The 19,036-nt window shown below is 44.0% G+C and overlaps 1 protein-coding gene across 1 annotated transcript in view; it reads left to right on the top strand.

The window, feature by feature from the left end:
- The window catches only part of AP3D1 (adaptor related protein complex 3 subunit delta 1), a 437,106-nt gene that overhangs the window by 172,676 nt on the left and 245,394 nt on the right, over positions 1 to 19,036 (top strand). Inside the window, exons 17-18 of the mRNA XM_069217822.1 lie at positions 4,567 to 4,708; positions 5,801 to 5,872. Coding sequence (XP_069073923.1) covers positions 4,567 to 4,708; positions 5,801 to 5,872 — 214 coding nt within the window. The remainder of the gene's footprint in view (positions 1 to 4,566; positions 4,709 to 5,800; positions 5,873 to 19,036) is intronic.

Below are 19,036 nucleotides of genomic sequence, written 5' to 3'. Positions count from 1 at the left end.
ACCCATCAGTTACCTCTAGATTCTGTGGTAGTTAGCGCTGCCAGGAAAAGAGCAGTCAGTCAGTCCTCAGGAGATGCGCCCCCACCTGATGAGAGCAGGAAATTCGATTCTGCAGGGAAAAGAGTTGCATCCCAGGCAGCAAATCAGTGGAGGATAGCCAACTCACAAGCACTGTTAAGCTCGCTATGACAGAGCCCATTGGGATGAGATGCCAGACATAATCCAACATCTCCCCAAAGAACACCAAAAAAGGGCACAACAAGTAGTGGAAGAAGGGCAAGCCATTACTAACAATCAAATACGATCTGCCCTAGATACAGCAGATACCGCTGCTAGAAGTCTCAATACTGCAGTCACAATACAGAGGCCTATGCCACTCGATAAAAAAAACATCTTTTTGGGCCAGAAGTTGACACAGCCATGGAAAAATTGAGAAAGGATTCTGACACAGCAAAAGCAATGGGCGCACTCTACTCTGCACCATACAAGGGGTCCTTTCGAAAACCTCAGTTTCGAGTTGGATTCAGGCCACAGCCCACTGAGGCATCCACCTCACAGGCAAAGCCAACCTACCAACCGCAATACCAACGGGGTGGTTTTAGGGGCACATATAGAGGACAGTACCCCAGAAATAGAGGAAAGTTTCAGGCCTCTAAGCAACCTCCAAAGCACCCAAAATAGTGACACTTCTCATTCCCTTCTGCTCCACACCTCTCCTGTGGGGGGAAGACTATAACAGTTCAACACAAATTGGCAAAATATTACGACAGACAATTGGGTGCTATCAATTATCTCAATAGCTATTGCCTAGAATTGATACACACTCCTCCAAATATCCCACCAAGGTCACACAAACTATCCACAGAACACATCAGTCTGTTGCAAGAAGAGGTACAACCTCTACTACTCAAACGAGCAATAGAATTGGTGCCACAATCTCAAATAGGGACAGGAGTTTACTCACTATATTTCCTAATTTCCACAAAAGATGGCACCCTCAGGCCAGTATTAGACCTCTAGACCCTCAATCCTTACATCATGTCAGAACATTTTCACATGGTAACTTTACAGGATGTCATCCCACTACTACAAAAACAAGATTTCGTGACAGCATTAGACCTCAAAGATGCGTATTTCCATATAACCATCCATCCTGCACACAGAAAATATCTCAGGTTTGGTATTCAAGGAAAGCACTACCAGTTCAAAGTGTTTCCCTTTGGAATAACAACAGGTCCAAGGGTATTCACAAAATGCTTGGCAGTAGTCGTAGCCTACCTAAGAAGACAACATATACACGTCTTTCCATATCTAGACGATTGGCTAATAAAATCAAACAGTCATACGCAATGCCAAAATCATACGCATTATGTAATACAAACCTTGCGCACACTAGGGTTCTCCATAAACTACCAAAAATCACACCTTCAACCAGCACAAATACAACAGTATTTGGGTGCAATACTAAATACCCAGCAAGCTCTAGCATGTCCAATTACACAAAGGATACAAGCTTTCCAAAATATAATCACACAAATACAAACAAATCAATGGTACACTGTCAGATCTGCAGTGAAAATTTTAGGAATGATGGCCTCATGTATTGCAATTGTTCCACACGCAAGACTAAACATGCGGCGCTTACAGCAGTGCCTTGCACAACAATGGTCACAGGCACACGGTCAACTTCAAGATCTAGTGCTGACAGATTGCCAAACATGCATGTCCCTTCAGCGGTGGAATTCCACAAATCTAAGCAAAGTGTGGCCATTTCAAGACCCTGTGCCTCGGACCATAATTACAACAGATGCATCAATGATTGGTTGGGGAGCTCACCTAAACAATCACAAAATTCAAGGGCAATGGGATGTCAAACACAAACAGCTACACATAAACCACTTGGAGTTATTAGCTGTCTTTCTAGCACTCAAAGCTTTTCAGCCTCTTCTCACACAGAAGAATGTTCTTATCAAAACAGACAACATGACAACCATGTACTATCTAAACAAACGGGGAGGGACACGTTCATCCCAACTCTCCCTTCTAGCCCAGAAAATTTGGAAATGGGCAATCCACAACCAAATTCATCTGTTAGCACAATACATTCCAGGGATAGACAATCAATTGGCAGCTATCCTCAGCAGAAATCACCAACAAACACACGAATGGGAGATTCATCCTCAAGTACGTCAAAAATACTTTCAAAAGTGGGGAACACCAAACATAAATCTGTTTGCAACAAGCAAAATCACAAAATGCCAAAACTTTGCATCCAGACACCCACATCCCGTATCCAAGGGTAATGCTCTATGGATCAATTGGTCAGGGATATTTGCATACACTACCCCCCCCCCCCAACCACTCCTTCCGTTTCTAGTCAACAAGTTGCGTCAAACTCCACTCAACATGATACTCATAGCACCAACATGGGCACGCCAACCATGGTACACAACATTATTAGGTCTTTCAGTAGTATCACACTCCAAACTCCCAACCAGACCGGATCGGTTGACACAAAACAGAGGTCAAATCAGACATCCAAATCCCAAAACACTCAATCTAGCAATTTGGCTCCTGAGGTCATAGAGTTTGGATATTTACAACTCCCATCAGAATGTATGGAAGTTATTAAGCAAGCAAGAAAACCCACTACTAGAAAGTGCTATGCAAACAAATGGAAAAGATTTGTATATTACTGTCAATCCAAAAAATATTGACCCTCTTACAGCGTCAACACAAAACATCTTATGTTATTTACTTCATTTACAAAAAGCTAATTTAGCATTCTCTTCAATAAAAATTCATCTGACTGCAATTTCAGCATATTTACAAAATATACAACATATCTCTTTATTTAGAGTTCCTATCATTTAAATCTTTCATGGAAGGTTTAAAACGCATCATTCCACCCAGAACACCACCAGTTCCTTCTTGGAATTTAAATATAGTTCTTACACGACTTACGGGACCACCATTTGAGCCTATGCACTCATGCCAAATTAAATTTCTAACATGGAAGTCTTCCTAGTGGCAATTACTTCTTTAAGAAGAGTAAGTGAAATCCAAGCCTTTACTCTTGAAGAATCGTTCTTCCAAGTACACAAGCATAAAGTTGTACTAAGAACAAACCCAAAATTTTACCAAAAGTGGTATCACCATTTCATATAAATCAAATAGTGGAACTGCCAGTATTCTTCCCACAGCCAGATTTTGTGGCAGAAAGGGATGTACATACATTAGACATCAAAAGAGCTTTAATATACTATATAGATAGAACTAAACCATTTAGAAAGACAAAACAACTATTTGTTGTTTTCCAAAAACCTCATACAGGAAATCCTGTATCAAAACAAGGTTTAGCACGATGGATTGTAAGATGCATCCAAACATGCTATATTAAAGCAAAAAGACAGCTTCTAGTTACTCCTAAAGCACGTTCTACAAGGAAAAAAGGTGTGACAATGTTTTTTTTAGGGAATATACCAATGGCTGAAATATGTAAAGCTGCCACTTGGTCAACACCACATACTTTCACTAAACACTACTGTGTAGACTTATTATCCCGGCAACAAGCCACAGTAGGCCAAACTGTACTAAGAACATTATTTCAAACAACTTCAACTCCTACAGGCTAACCACCGCTCTTTTATGGGAGGACAAACCGCTTTGTAGTCTATGCATAGCATGTGTATCTGCAGCTACACATGCCATCAAATGGAAAATGTCACTCACCCAGTGTACATCTGTTCCGCTGCAGATTCACATGCACCCTCCCACCTCCACTGAAGCCTGTAGTTGTTTAAGTTGCAAACATTTGTACATGTGTATATATATTTACATTAGCATGGTCATCTCTTACTTTGTACCTATATACTCTATCATTCCTTCCTTTACCCTCTGCGGGAAAACAATCTATCAGTGGAGTTGATGTCCATGCCCAATGGAACCGAAGAGGAGGAGTCACTTGATCCCGTGACTCAAAACACTTCTTCGAAGAAAAACAACTTGTAGCACACCGAGCCCAACACTAGATGGCAGGATAATGCACAGCATGTGAATCTGCAGCGGAACATTGTATTGTAACATGCCCCGAACAGATGTACACTGAATAAGTGACATTTTCCATATATGTGTGTGTGTGTGTGTAATTGTATTAAGTAGATCTTACTACCCCTGACGAGGCATTGAATCACTTTTCTGTGAGTAGCACACTACTCCAGAACCCAAAGGTGGATTAGTGACAGGTTGTATATGTATACCCATATGTATAATTTTAGCTGCCAGATGTAATGCACTTAAATCTTTTCAGTTAAACACAAATATGGTTTTTCCTTGGTGATTAGTGTGTTATTATTTATGATACACCACTTTATTATGCAGAAATGCCTGTATAGTTTGGCATTCTCTTCACCTATGCGCACTGACCTTGGTACGCTTTCAGGTGGTGATGACCACCACCACCATAGTAAGGAGGTAAGATTAAAGTTGCCTCTTGGAGATGCAGATCACTTGAATATTTTATTCATTGAACTGTGTGAAGTGGTCTAAGGTATTCTTATTTACCAGGCTTGACCTAGATGCCTGGATCAATGAACCTCCTTCTGATAGTGAATCCGAAGATGAAAAACCCAAGGCCATATTCCACGAAGAAGAGCACAGACATGTGAAACACAGTCGGCCAGAAATGGGTGAAGAGGAGCTTGCAAAGGTATGTTTGGAGCTATAATGATAGCTTTGTGATCATATTGCACAAACACAGATACATCACACCTAGAGCTGTAGCTCTTTAGCATGATGTACTGCTATTCTGTTATAAATTCAATTTGTAATTACCATATCTTTGAATACCTCCAAATCGTTGATACTCCATTTTCAGAAGTTACTTGGTGCATTTTCTTATGTACTCATTTTCCTACATACCTGTGTGTAGTTCACTGGTGACTTTAGAAACCGTTGGCTAGTTCATAAGAAGTGGACATTTTTGATGCTACTACATTCTTTAATTTAGAAAAAAGTGCTGGTTGGGCTTCAAAGGGTTACTTCTTCATATACCTCACTGATAACTTGGTGCGTTGTTTGACAAATCTGCCCAGTGGTTCAGCAGATGCTTGGTTAATTGAGCAGAGGTTCATTGTTTCTAATTTAATGAAGAATGGAACAAGGAGTGGGTACTTGTTGGGTAACACCTGAAAGAATGTCATATTTCCGTCCCATAGGATTTTCGGTCTCTACATCTGCGATAACTGCTGACTGGAATTACACAGAAACTGACATTTAGAAAGACCATTGCTCAGAGTATATTCTTTTTTTGTTTTATGTAAATCCGTTCAGTAGTATTTGAGAGTCGAATACCATGCAGCTCTTGATCTTGAAAACGTTCATTAACAGGCACTGAGTCAGTTTCTGGACACTTGTAATGATCTCACTGGACAAGTACGGCTGTTTCTGGGGGATTAGGGGCGCTGGTCTTGTTCAAAGGCTGTGTCCTTGGACTGATGCTTATACCAAGGTCTGTGTGCATCGTGTAGAGTGTGGTTGATGGTCATGCCCTGGGTCCATAACCTGATGCAAACAGCCACAGGGATGAAACAGTTTTTACCTGAGCCAGAAGCTAAAGTTCATAAATTCATAACTAAGACGGTTGTGGTCCATAAGTTGTTAGAAAACAGTTTGGAGTAGGTAGTTTAAACACTGTGATGGTAACTAATCTCAGACTGTTTTTCCTCTGAATAGTTTCCCTAACTAATTATTTAAGGCAATGTGATTGCAAGGAATAACTTGTTTATTCTTTTAATTTTAGAGGCGTGCTGCAAGAAAGGAAGAACAAGCAAACAACCCATTTTACATCAAAGCTTCTCCATCCCCACAAAAGGTAGACGACCCAGTTACGCTTCTGTTTATATCTTTTATTGTGATTTGAAGTGCTTCAGTGCAGTGTCAGGTTGTCAGCAGAGCGAGGTCTTTTGTGGCTGATGGCGTTCGTCCACTATCCCTATCAGCTAACAGTCAAGCTTATGCATCACTCATTCACCTTGCACTTTACTATAGGAATGATGCAGACACAGGCTGAGAATCATTTTTTTTCATATGTAACTTTTGTGACACTTTTAATCCATTTGACTGGAATGCTGGTAAACATCATGATTGTATTTAAATATTATTTTTTATGCTTCTTGCTCCGCAGTGGATAAGCTACTTTTGGTAACATGTCTTCATGTTGATGGTAACGTGTTGGGGTGGAGATCCTGCAGCTAATGCATTATTACAGTGATGTATGACTGTTCCTTCTAATGAAAGTTGTACCCAGTCTATAGGTTCAAACAGGTGATACGAGGAGAGCAGGCCAGTACTTTATCCTTTTCCAGTACATAGAAATTCAAGAAGGGGCTTTATTTTTCCTGGGAGAGCGAGTTGTAGCCTGTTGGGACTTAAATTATTATATGTAAAAGCCCCTATTATTGCATGGCTGTAGGATTGACACTGACGGGCATCTGCAGGAAAGGTCCAGTTACCCAGATGCCTCATGCTGCCACAACTTCGCTGAAGCTGTCCCTAAATAGATGTCTTCAGGCTTTGAGGAGCAGGCTAAGTTATGTTCTCTGCTCTGCTAATCATACAGTGAGGGTGAGCTCCTTCCCAGGCCTATGAATTTCAGGGCTTACACATGTTAGTAGCTGCATTCTAAGGTAGAAGTTGGGCAGATGCCAGGGAAATGTCCACATAAATCCATTTTTTGCTGTGTATCTACCTTTTGGATATTTATCGCATGAGTCAGTAGAAACATGCCGTGTTAGGTGAAATTGGTCTTTAAGCCCCAAGGGTATTTACTGTTCTAACACCCCTGCCCTGCATGTCTCAAGCAAGGAAATTCCCTAGGTGGGGCACCCATTGTGCAGTGGTGTCTAGATGCTTGTAGCCAGTTGAAATCTGAAAATGTACATTTTACACACTTCTAGGTCCAGCCAAAGACCTAGGCCTCATACCACACAGTATTGAACCAAGGGCATCGAAAATTAGGTACTTGGAAACAAAGCAAGTTCCTCTTCTTCCATTAACATCACCTCATTTCAAACTGTTCATAGCAAGTACTGTGGTTCTCCAGTATTGGATCTTTCATAGATTCACATGCTTGAATCATCCCCGTCGTCGAGGTGGGAGCCTCACAGTAAGTTTAAATACATAAAGCAGTAAGTCAGTAAAAGTAAAACAAGTAGGCCCCAGTAGGCCTCCTAGAGTATTTTACAGTCTATCCACCTTGTTTTGTGAAAAGACCCAAACTTCAGTATCAACCAATCAGGATTCAGCCCCTCCCAAACACTCCCAACAGAGGCTGAATTCCCTCAGATTTTCTACCGCACGTCGTGTGAAGGGAGTCTCCCTGAGCTCTGCTCAGTTTTTTCCTTATTTCTGACTGAAGATTGCTTCTCTCAGGAATCTAGCTCTACAGCTTTACCATGTCTGAAAAGACAAAGAAGTGTCTGTTCAGAGACTGTGACAATTGTGGGAAGAAGAGACTGCATGTTGATGACCCCACAAGAAGTGTATCTACTGCCTCCATCCAGACCACAAGGTGAGAGACTGCAAAATCTGTCGCACCTTTAGTCAAAAAACCCTCAAGGACCGTGAGGGTAGACTTCTCTTATGGCTGCAAAAACAGAAAGCCATAGAACATCCTTCCTCAGACGACAGCGAAGCGTCATCACAGGCTTCTCGCCCTCAGAAAAGAACAGGTGAGAGAAGTAGAAGGTCTGATGAGCCACCAAGGAAGGTGCCCAAAAAGACAAAACAAGTCTCTACTGAGGCAAAAAAGGATGTTTCCCACTCAGAGACATTAAAACATTTGCCAAAAAAGGTTAATTCCGAACCTACTATGCCTTTGCATCGAAAAAGCACTTAAAAAAAAAAAGGCATCCTTGTCTCTGTCACCCCAAAAAGAGCCAGAAAAAAGTCTCTTCAGGGAAAAAACAACCGTCGACGACCACCCCGTCGACGGTAACATCTACTACTGTATCGTCGACGTTCACAATGGCGGTCTCACCGATGATTATGACGTCGCCGTTATCGTCGACGACGATAATTACGGCAACATTTTTTAAGAAAGCTTCGTCGGCAACCACATCGGCGGAGGCCTCCTGGGTTCACCAATCGACCAGGGCACTCCCATCTATGAAGCACCTCTCAATGAGGTTTAAAAAGGCACTGCCGACGACGGCACCTACAGACGACACGTCGACGAAACAACGGTCGACGAAGGAACCATCGTCCATAAAGGGCCCGTCGACGAAGGACCCGTCGACGAAGGACCCGTCAGAGAAGACGCCGTCAGTGACGGAACCGTCGACGAGAGAACCGTCGACGATCATATCGTCCACAGCACTAACAGTGTATAAACCATCCACCTACCTGGATACTTCGCCGCACCATTCCTCATATCATCAGGACGACTCCATCAGGTTCCTACCCCTTTCACTTATTACCATGGGGGACAAGGCGTCTAATATTCCGCCAATGCATACCTCACCAAGTAAAGTGTTGCCATACCCACCACAACATCTTTTAGATGATGATGACGATGATGAATACTCTCAAAATGACGGAATGTTTGGGGCAGCTAGTAGCCTGTCCCAACTCAATGTCAAGTGCCAAGAGTTTGATGATGAGGAGGAACAGCATTACCAGCCTAGTTATGCCTCAACATCCTATCCACAGGCAGAACAACAATCGCCCCTCGCCATGCCTAGCACATTAGTAGCAGACCTACAATATATGTTGAATGACTACTATAAAAGGTTTCCACCATCAACTCAGACCACGCCACCTAGACCTGAAAGCTACCAGACACCTCGGCAAACCCAGACTACTAATCTTTCGGAAACACCACAGGCTAGCATACCGGCAACTAGCCAAACTCAGGAAGCTCATTCCTCGTCAGACGACGAAAGGGAAGAGGGTGAGCTAAGAGACTCAGCGGCTAGTGAATGGGATGATTATCTCGTCCCCACACCATCTCCACCGCCAGCAGGTCCGGTAGATTCTCCTCCACAGGACATAGGAGGTTTCCATAATTTAATAGAGAGAGCGGCAAAACGTTTTGGCCTTGCAATTGTTTCTCATGAAACCGAATGTTTTTTGTACGACTTCAAAGAGCCATCAAAGAGATCGGTAAGAGCTATACCCATTGTAGATTTCTTATGGCAGGAGGGTTTGAAGGCAATGAAGAATCCGGCAACAGTGCCTTCACAAATGCCAAGACTAGAGAAAAAGTACAAGGCCCAAGATGATTCTCCGGCCTGTCTAGTCTCACAGCCAAAACCTGATTCTGTCATATCACAGGCGGCTCAGCGACGTTCCAAAAACCCCTCCGCACCTATAGCGTCTCCCCCAGACAAAGAAGGAAGGAGATTAGACAATATCGGCAAGAAATTCTCCTCTGTTGCAGCGGTCACAGTTAAGGCGGCTAACTACCTCGCCATCCTGGGAAGGTACGATCGCCAAATGTGGGCAGACATGTCTGCCTTTTTAGATCTACTGCCAGAAGACGTCAAGGTGGAAGCAAAAAAGGTGTTGCAGGAGGGAGAAAAGGGTCTCCGCAGAGATTATAGACAGCGCAATAGACATTTCTCTCACTGGCTTCAGACAATTAGCTGGCGCAGCAGTCCTGCGCAGGCAAGGATGCCTTAAGGCTACTTCATTTAGACTGGAAGTCCAGAGTCGTGTTCTCGACATGCCTTTTGATGGAGAAAGTTTATTTGGGAAACATGTCGACGACATGTTGCAGGCTATCAAAACCGATACCGATACGGCAAAATCCCTAGGTACCCTGCAATATAAAAAACAACCTTTTTGTGGAGCAAGGGGAAGAGGAAATTTACTCCTTTTGAGGTGGATACCAACAATACAGATCCCAATATCAGTCTTCCTCCACAGGATCACGACACCAGTACCACCAGCAACAGCAGCATTATAGGTTACCACCGGCCGCAGCTTACAAACATCCAGCTAGAGGAAGAGGAGCTGCCCGAGGAAGAGATACAGGCAGAAAACAATGACCCGCCGGTCATCTTAGCACTTCCCCACCCACCAACCAACATCGAGGGTCAGAGGTCGCATCACTTCCTATTTCCCCCAATGGGAGGCTATAACATCGGACAGATGGGTACTCGATGTAGTGGCCGGAGGTCATACTCTGGAATTCACACAAACACCACCAATTGTTCCTCCATCGGGCCCACCGCCTCCGAGGATGAACCAACTCCTCAAGGAAGTAAGAGTGATGCTGAGAAAAGGCGCAGTAGAACCAGTCCCTTTATCTCAAAAGAACAGAGGATTCTACTCCCGTTTTTTCCTCGTAAAGAAACCCTCAGGAGACTGGCGCCCCATCCTGGACTTAAGAGCACTGAACAAGTTTCTAAAGAAATGGTCATTCAGGATGGTAACACTGCAAGATATCCTGCGTCTGTTAAATGCTGGAGATCTGATGGCATCCCTAGACCTCCAGGATGCTTATTTTCATATCCCCATATATCGCAACCACCGCAAATTCCTAAGGTTCAAAGTGGGAAGTATGCACCTCCAATTCCGAGTTCTCCCATTCGGTCTCAAATCAGCCCCCAGAATCTTCACAAAAATGTTGGCTCCGGTAGCAGCACATCTCTGCCAGTCAGGTATCCAGGTCTTTCCTTACCTGGACGACTGGCTTATAAAGGCACCCTCAAAGTCGCAAGTAATAGGAGATATGACTTATTGCCTTCAATTGTTACACAGCCTGGGGTTTGTAGTCAACTACCAAAAATCTCAGCTCCACCCCAAACAGGTATTAAGCTTCTTGGGAGCAATACTAGACACAGTCCGCAACAAAGCGTACACATCTCACGAGAGGAAACAAAAGTTAACCTCCTTGGCAGACAGGCTCTCCAGAAAAAAGTTTGTTTCAGTCCGCATCTACAAATCATTGCTAGGGATGATCTCATCATGCATTCCGCTAGTCCCAGATTGCAGGCTCCATATGTGACCCCTGCAAGAGCAATTGGACATACAGTGGACCCAGATCAAAGGTTCCTTCGAAGACGAGATTCGCATAACGCCTCTAATGAAAAACACCATGAGGTGGTTGGCGACTCTAACCAATTTGTCAAACGGACTGCCATTCCTTCTTCAAACACCCAGTTACATAGTAAAAACGGATGCCTCTCTCGAAGGATGGGGTGCACACTGCCAGGACCTGCAAATCAGCGGAACCTGGAATGCGAAAGAGGTTCAGCTACACATCAATTACCTAGAACTCAAGGCAATACACTTAGCTCTAAAAGCTTTCTTGCCAAAGATACAAAATTCAAGCGTCTTAATCAGGACAGACAACACAACCAGCAGGTTTTATCTAAACAAGGAGGCACGAGATCCCTACAACTCTCGCAGCTAGCACAGAAAATCTGGACATGGGCCATCAAGCACAATATTTCACTCTAAGCGGAGCATGTGCCAGGACAAACCAATGTTCTAGCAGATACCCTGAGCAGGACAGTGATTCCTTATCACGAGTGGGAGCTAGACCAAAAAACGCTCAACAGCCTTTTTCTAGTATGGGGCAAACCGAACCTAGACTTATTTGCCACTCTCGAGAACAAGAAATGCCAGTTCTACGCAAGTTGGCTTCCCCAAAGAGGTTCGTGGGGGAATGCGTTTTCGATGAGATGGTCCGGAGTTTATGCCTACGCTTTTCCTCCGATCCCACTCATTCCGAGAGTCATCAACAAACTGAAGACAGAGGGGTGTCGCCTTCTGCTCATAGCTCCCAGATGGCCCAGACAAGTCTGGTACACGGAGCTCCTCATGCTCTCCGAACGGCCACATCTACGACTCAGACAGAGTCCGACTCTTAACGATACACAGGGACAAGTCAGACACCCAGATCCGTCATCTCTTCATTTGTCGGCCTGGCTCCTAAATACAATGAATACTTGAATCTCAACATTTCCCCTGAGTGTAGAGACATCTTGGCAAAAGCTAGAGCTGACACTACCAACAAAACCTATAAACTTAAATGGAAACAGTTTTGTATATGGTGTGCAGCAGAAGATATACATCCTTTGTCTGCTCCTCCAGAACAGGTACTTCCATATCTCCTGCTCCTGGCAAAGTCAGGACTTTCATATTCCTCCATTCGGGTACATCTGGCAGCAATCTCCAGATACCGCAGATCACCACACAGAGTCTCATTATGTTCCACAAGAATTGTCAAGCAATTCATGAAGGGCCTTTTTCGGGTTTTCCCGCCAGTTAGAAAACCTCTGCCATTATGGTCCTTGAATGTTGTGTTGATGCAGCTCATGAAAGCTCCTTTTGAGCCGATCCACAAAGCTGATCTAAAATTCATCTCATGGAAAACAGCGTTACTGCTAGCTTTTACTTCAGCCAAATGAGTCAGTAACATTCAGGCTTTCACTGTCAAACAGCCTTTCCTCCAATTCACAAACTCAGGTGTGATCCTGCGAACAAATCCTAAATTCATCCCGAAAGTTCCCTCAAAGTTTCACTTGAATGAACCAGTCATCTTAAAAACCTTTTTTCCAAATCCGCAATCAGTAGCCGAAAAGACATTACATTCCCTTGATATTAAAAGATGTTTAAAGTTTTATCTACAGAAAACTCAAGCCATCCGCCAGTCTGATCAATTATTTGTAGCATTTGGCGGAACAAGAAAGGGGCACGCGGTGTCCAAACAGACTATAGCAAGATGGATTGGCCTGGCAATTCAATTCTGCCATTCAAAGGCAGGTAAACCGCTCCACACCAAGGTGAGAGCCCACTCTACAAGATCGGTAACCACTTCAGCTGCACTCTTTGCAGGTGTGCCACTACATAGCATCTGTAGAGCAGCAACATGGTCCAGCCAGCATACATTTACAAGGCATTACTGTCTTGAGGAAACTAATAACGTCGATACAGCAGTGGGACAGGCAGTGCTGAGGCATCTATTTAGTTAAGGTGAGCCTCTTACACATCCCACCACCACACTCAAGGTATGTTCGATATTGGTTCTTAGTCTCGTTAATATCTAATTTTATATCACAGTGTGGTTTACTCTAATGATGTGCTTCAAATTATTCGCTTTGTTATATTGTGTTAACATGTTGTAGACCTCAAAACAATAACAAAACAGATTGTGTCAAAACTTTCTGCCGCACAGCTTTTCTATTGCTCTTCTATTGATTTGTATATATATATGTTCGATGGCATGTGTAGCTGCAGATATACATGCTGTGCACATCCCGCCATCTGGTGTTGGGCTCGGAGTGTTACAAGTTGTTATTCTTCGAAGAAGTCTTTTCGAGTCATTTCGGCTCCATTGCTCATAGGCGTCGACTCCATCTTAGATTTTTTTTTTCCGCCATCGGGTTCGGACGTGTTCCTTTTCGCTCCGTATTTCGGGTCGGAAAGTTAGTTTGAATCTCGGAAAAATTGTCGGTAATGTTTGCGTTCGGTATCGGGTTAGTTACAACAGATCGACACTGACTTTTGAAGAGCTCCGGTGGCCCTTTGGTTTTTTTTTCGACTCCCCGTCGGGGCCTGGTCGGCCCGGCCACGTGTCTCTTCAAGGCTGATGGAACGGACCCCATTCCGCTTCTGCCCAAAATGTCATAACAAGTATCCGTATACAGATCAGCATCTGGTCTGTAACTTGTGTCTGTCCCCAGAGCACAAGGAGGATACCTGTGAAGCCTGTCGAGCGTTTCGGTCCAAGAAGACCTTAAGAGACCGAAGAGCAAGAAGACTGCAGATGGCGTCGGCGCCGACAGGACAAGGGCGTTTCGAGGAGGAAGAAGAAACCTTCTCCATCCAGGAATCGGACTCGGACGAGCTCGACCCCGAAGAAACGCCGAAAACCGTGAGTAAGACGTTGAAACATAAAACTCACGAGAAGACAACAAAAGCCCAGGGGACGCCACCGCCAACAGGCCATGGCTTAACCCAAAAAATAGGTGACCGATCATCGGCACCGAAAAAGGGCACGCTGGTGTCGAAGTCATCCGACTCAGGTCGAGATACCGCCACACAGCAATCTCGGGCCCGAGACAGCGGCTCTGAGCAAGTTTGGCACCGAAACAGCGGCACCGAAATGGGTCGGCACCGAGAGACCACAACGCCGAAAATAAAAAAGGTTGCGTCGGAACCGAAAAAAGTAGCCGAAAAGGTTTCGATACCGAAACATCCGGCCTCGGAACCGAAGACAAGTTCCTACACAGAGGAACAAGGACTATCCTCACAAATGAAAACACATAGATTTGGACAGGAACTGGAGACAATAGAGCCAGACTACACCCAAAGAAGGCTCCACATTCAAAAAGAAAGAGGGAAGATCAGCACTCTCCCTCCTATTAGAATGAAACGCAAACTTGCCTTCCAGGAGAAGGACAAGCAGCCACAGGCTAAGGTGGCTAGACAAGTAAGCCTGCCACCGTCTCCACCACGCTCTCCGCAACCATTGCCGGTAGCCACACCACCAGTGATGCAATCCCCGACTCATACAGGGATGATTCAAGACGATCCAGACGCGTGGGATCTTTATGATGCGCCAGTGTCAGATAATAGTCCTGACTATTATCCAGCTAGACCGTCACCACCAGAAGATAGTACAGCTTACGCACAGGTGGTGTCAAGGGCAGCGGCGTTTCATGTCAACCTGCATTCAGAGCCAATTGAAGACGACTTTCTATTTAATACGCTGTCGTCCACACACAGCCAGTATCAGAGTCTCCCCATGCTACCTGGAATGCTAAAGCACTCCAAACAAGTGTTGAGGAGCCTGTAAAAGGAAGGGCCATTACTCCAAGAGTGGAGAAAAAATATAAACCGCCACCAACAGACCCTGTGTACATCACACAACAGCTAACACCGGACTCAGTAGTAGTAGGGGCAGCTCGCAAGAGGGCGAGCTCACACACTTCAGGAGATGCACCACCTCCAGATAAAGAGAGTCGTAAATTCGACGCAGCAGGAAAAAGAGTGGCGGCACAGGCAGCAAACCAGTGGCGTATTGCAAACTCACAGGCTTTGTTGGCCAGATACGATAGGGCTCATTGGGACGAAATGCAACACTTTATAGAACATTTGCCCAAGGAGTTCCAAAAAAGAGCCCAGCAAGTAGTGGAAGAAGGACAGAGCATCTCAAACAATCCGATACGGTCAGCAATAGACGCTGCAGACACAGCTGCTAGAACTGTAAACACAGCAGTGACAATAAGGAGACATGCATGGCTGCGTACATCAGGATTCAAGCCGGAAATACAACAAGCCGTGCTAAATATGCCATTCAACGGACAACAGTTGTTTGGGCCGGAGGTGGACACTGCCATCGAAAAACTTAAAAAAGACACAGATACGGCCAAAGCCATGGGCACACTCTACTCCCCACAGAGCAGAGGCACATTTCGAAAGAGACAGTTTCGGGGGGGGTTTCGAGGACAAAGCACAGAACCCACAACCTCACAAACAAGACCCACTTATCAGAGCCAGTATCAGCGGGGAAGTTTTCGGGGACAATATAGAGGGGGACAATTCCAAAAGAATAGAGGGAAGTTCCAAAGTCCCAAAACTCCTCAAAACAAGCAGTGACTTCCACGTCACAAATCCCCAACACATAACACCTGTGGGGGGGGGACTAACCAAGTTTTACAAACATTGGGAGGAAATAACAACAGACACTTGGGTCCTAGCAATTATCCAGCATGGTTATTGCATAGAATTTCTCAAATTCCCTCCAAAAGTCCCACCGAAAACACAGAATATGTCAAAACAACATATAGATCTTCTAGGACTAGAAGTTCAGGCATTGCTACAAAAGGAAGCAATAGAATTAGTACCAAACCAACAGAAAGGAACAGGAGTTTACTCTCTGTACTTTCTCATACCCAAAAAAGACAAGAGTCTGAGACCTATATTAGATCTCAGAACATTAAATACCTACATCAAATCAGATCACTTTCACATGGTGACATTACAGGACGTAATCCCACTGCTCAAACAACAAGACTACATGACAACACTAGACCTAAAGGATGCATATTTCCATATACCGATACATCCTTCACACAGAAAGTACTTAAGGTTTGTATTCCAAGGGGTACATTACCAATTCAAGGTGTTGCCCTTCGGAACAACAACTGCGCCAAGAGTTTTTACAAAATGCCTGGCGGTAGTAGCTGCACATATCAGAAGGCAGCAAATACATGTGTTCCCGTACCTAGACGATTGGTTAATCAAAACCAACACGCTAGAACGGTGTTCACAACACACAAACTATGTCATAAAAAGCCTCCACAAACTAGGTTTCTCAATCAACTAAACAAAGTCACACCTTCTGCCGTGTCAAACACAGCAATACTTAGGGGCGACAATCATCACAGCAAAAGGGATTGCCACTCCAAGCCCACAAAGGGTTCAGGCATTTCACAATGTAATACAGGCCATGTATCCAAAACAAAAAATACAAGTCAAAATGGTGATGAAACTCCTAGGCATGATGTCCTCATGCATAGCCATTGTCCCAAATGCAAGGTTGCACATGAGGCTCTTACAACAGTGCCTAGCATCACAATGGTCACAGGCACAGGGTCAACTTCTAGATCTGGTGTTGGTAGACCGCCAAACATACACCTCGCTTCAATGGTGGAACAGTATAAATTTAAACCAAGGGCGGCCTTTCCAAGACCCAGTGCCACAATATGTAATAACGACAGATGCCTCCATGATAGGGTGGGGAGCACACCTCAATCAACACAGCATCCAGGGACAATGGAACACTCAGCAAACACAGTTTCACATAAATAACTTAGAACTATTGGCAGTATTTCTAGCGCTGAAAGCATTTCAACCCATAATAAGCCACAAACACATTCTTGTCAAAACAGACAACATGACAACGATGTATTACCTAAACAAACAGGGAGGGACACACTCAACACAGTTGTGTCTCCTGGCACAGAAAATATGGCATTGGGCGATTCACAACCACATTCGCCTAATAGCACAATTTATTCCAGGAATTCAGAATCAGTTAGCAGACAATCTCTCTTGGGATCACCAACAGATCCACGAATGGGAGATTCACCCCCAAATACTGAACACTTACTTCCAGAGTTGGGGAACACCACAAATAGATCTATTTGCAACAAAGGAAAACGCAAAATGCTGAAACTTTGCATCCAGGTACCCACAAGATCAGTCTCAGGGCAATGCGTTATGGATGAGTTGGTCAGGGATATTTGCTTACGCTTTTCCCCCTCTCCCACTCCTTCCATATCTGGTAAACAAGTTGAGTCAAAACAAACTCAGACTCATACTAATAGCGCCAACATGGGCAAGGCAACCTTGGTACACAACACTACTAGACCTCTCAGTAGTGCCTCATGTCAAACTACCAAACAGATCTGTTAACGCAACACAAACAACAGATCAGACACCCAAATCCAGCATCGCTGAATCTAGCAATTTGGCTCCTGAAGTCCTAGAGTTCGGACACTTAGACCTTACACAGGAATGTATGGAGGTCATAAAACAAGCTAGGAAACCTACCACTAGACATTGCTATGCAAATAAGTGGAAAAGATTTGTTTATTACTGCCATAATAATCAAATTCAACCCTTACCCTATGCCAAAGACATCGTAAGATACTTACTACATTTGCAAAAGTCAAAGCTAGCTTTTTCTTCCATTAAGATACATCTTACCGCAATTTCAGCTTACCTGCAAATTACGCACTCAACTTCACTATTTAGGATACCAGTCATAAAAGCGTTTATGGAGGGCCTAAAGAGAATTATACCACCAAGAACACCACCAGTTCCTTCATGGAACCTCAACATTGTCTTAACACGACTCATGGGTCCACCTTTTGAGCCCATGCACTCTTGTGAGATGCAATACTTAACATGGAAGGTTGCATTTTTAATTGCCATTACATCTCTAAGAAGAGTAAGTGAGATTCAAGCATTTACCATAAAGGAACCATTTATTCAAATACACAAGCATAAAGTAGATCTACGGACAAATCCTAAATTTTTCCCTAAAGTCATATCACCGTTCCACTTGAATCAAACAGTAGAATTACCAGTGTTCTTCCCACAGCCAGATTCTGTAGCTGAAAGAGCACTAAATACATTAGACATCACAAGAGCGTTAATGTACTACATTGACCGAACAAAAGTTATTCGAAAAACAAAACCATTATTTATTGCTTTCCAAAAACCTCATACAGGAAATCCAATTTCTAAACAAGGCATTGCTAGATGGATAGGTAAGTGCATTCAAACCTGTTATCTTAAAGCAAAAAGAGCACTGCCTATTACATCAAGGGCACACTCAACTAGAAAGAAAGGTGCTACCATGGCCTTTCTAGGAAATATTCCAGTGACCGAAATATGTAAGGCAGCTACATGGTCTACGCCTCATACATTTACCAAACACTACTGTGTAGATGTGTTAACGGCACAACAAGCCACAGTAGGTCAAGCAGTATTACGAACATTGTTTCAAACAACTTCAACTCCTACAGGCTGAACCACCGCTTTTGGGGAGATAACTGCTTAGTAGTCTATGCACAGCATGTGTATCTGTAGCTACACATGCCATCGAACGGAAAATGTCACTTACCCAGTGTACATCTGTTCGTGGCATTAGTTGCTGCAGATTCACATGCGCCCGCCCGCCTCCCCGGGAGCCTGTAGCCGTTTAGAAGTTGATCTTGAAAATGTGTAAATATATTACTTTAAACTACATTAGGTACATACGTATTCACTCCATTGCATGGGCACTATTACAATTACAATTGTGTAGGCATACACAACTCCTACCTCACCCTCTGCGGGGAAAACAATCTAAGATGGAGTCGACGCCCTTGCGCAATGGAGCCGAAATGGGAGGAGTCCCTCGATCTCGTGACTCGAAAAGACTTCTTCGAAGAAAAACGACTTGTAACACTCCGAGCCCAACACCAGATGGCGGGATGTGCACAGCATGTGAATCTGCAGCAACTAATGC

Source organism: Pleurodeles waltl, chromosome 12 (genome assembly GCF_031143425.1).
Source record: "Pleurodeles waltl isolate 20211129_DDA chromosome 12, aPleWal1.hap1.20221129, whole genome shotgun sequence".
Lineage (NCBI taxonomy): Eukaryota > Metazoa > Chordata > Amphibia > Caudata > Salamandridae > Pleurodeles > Pleurodeles waltl.
This window is presented reverse-complemented; position numbering and strand designations above follow the sequence as displayed.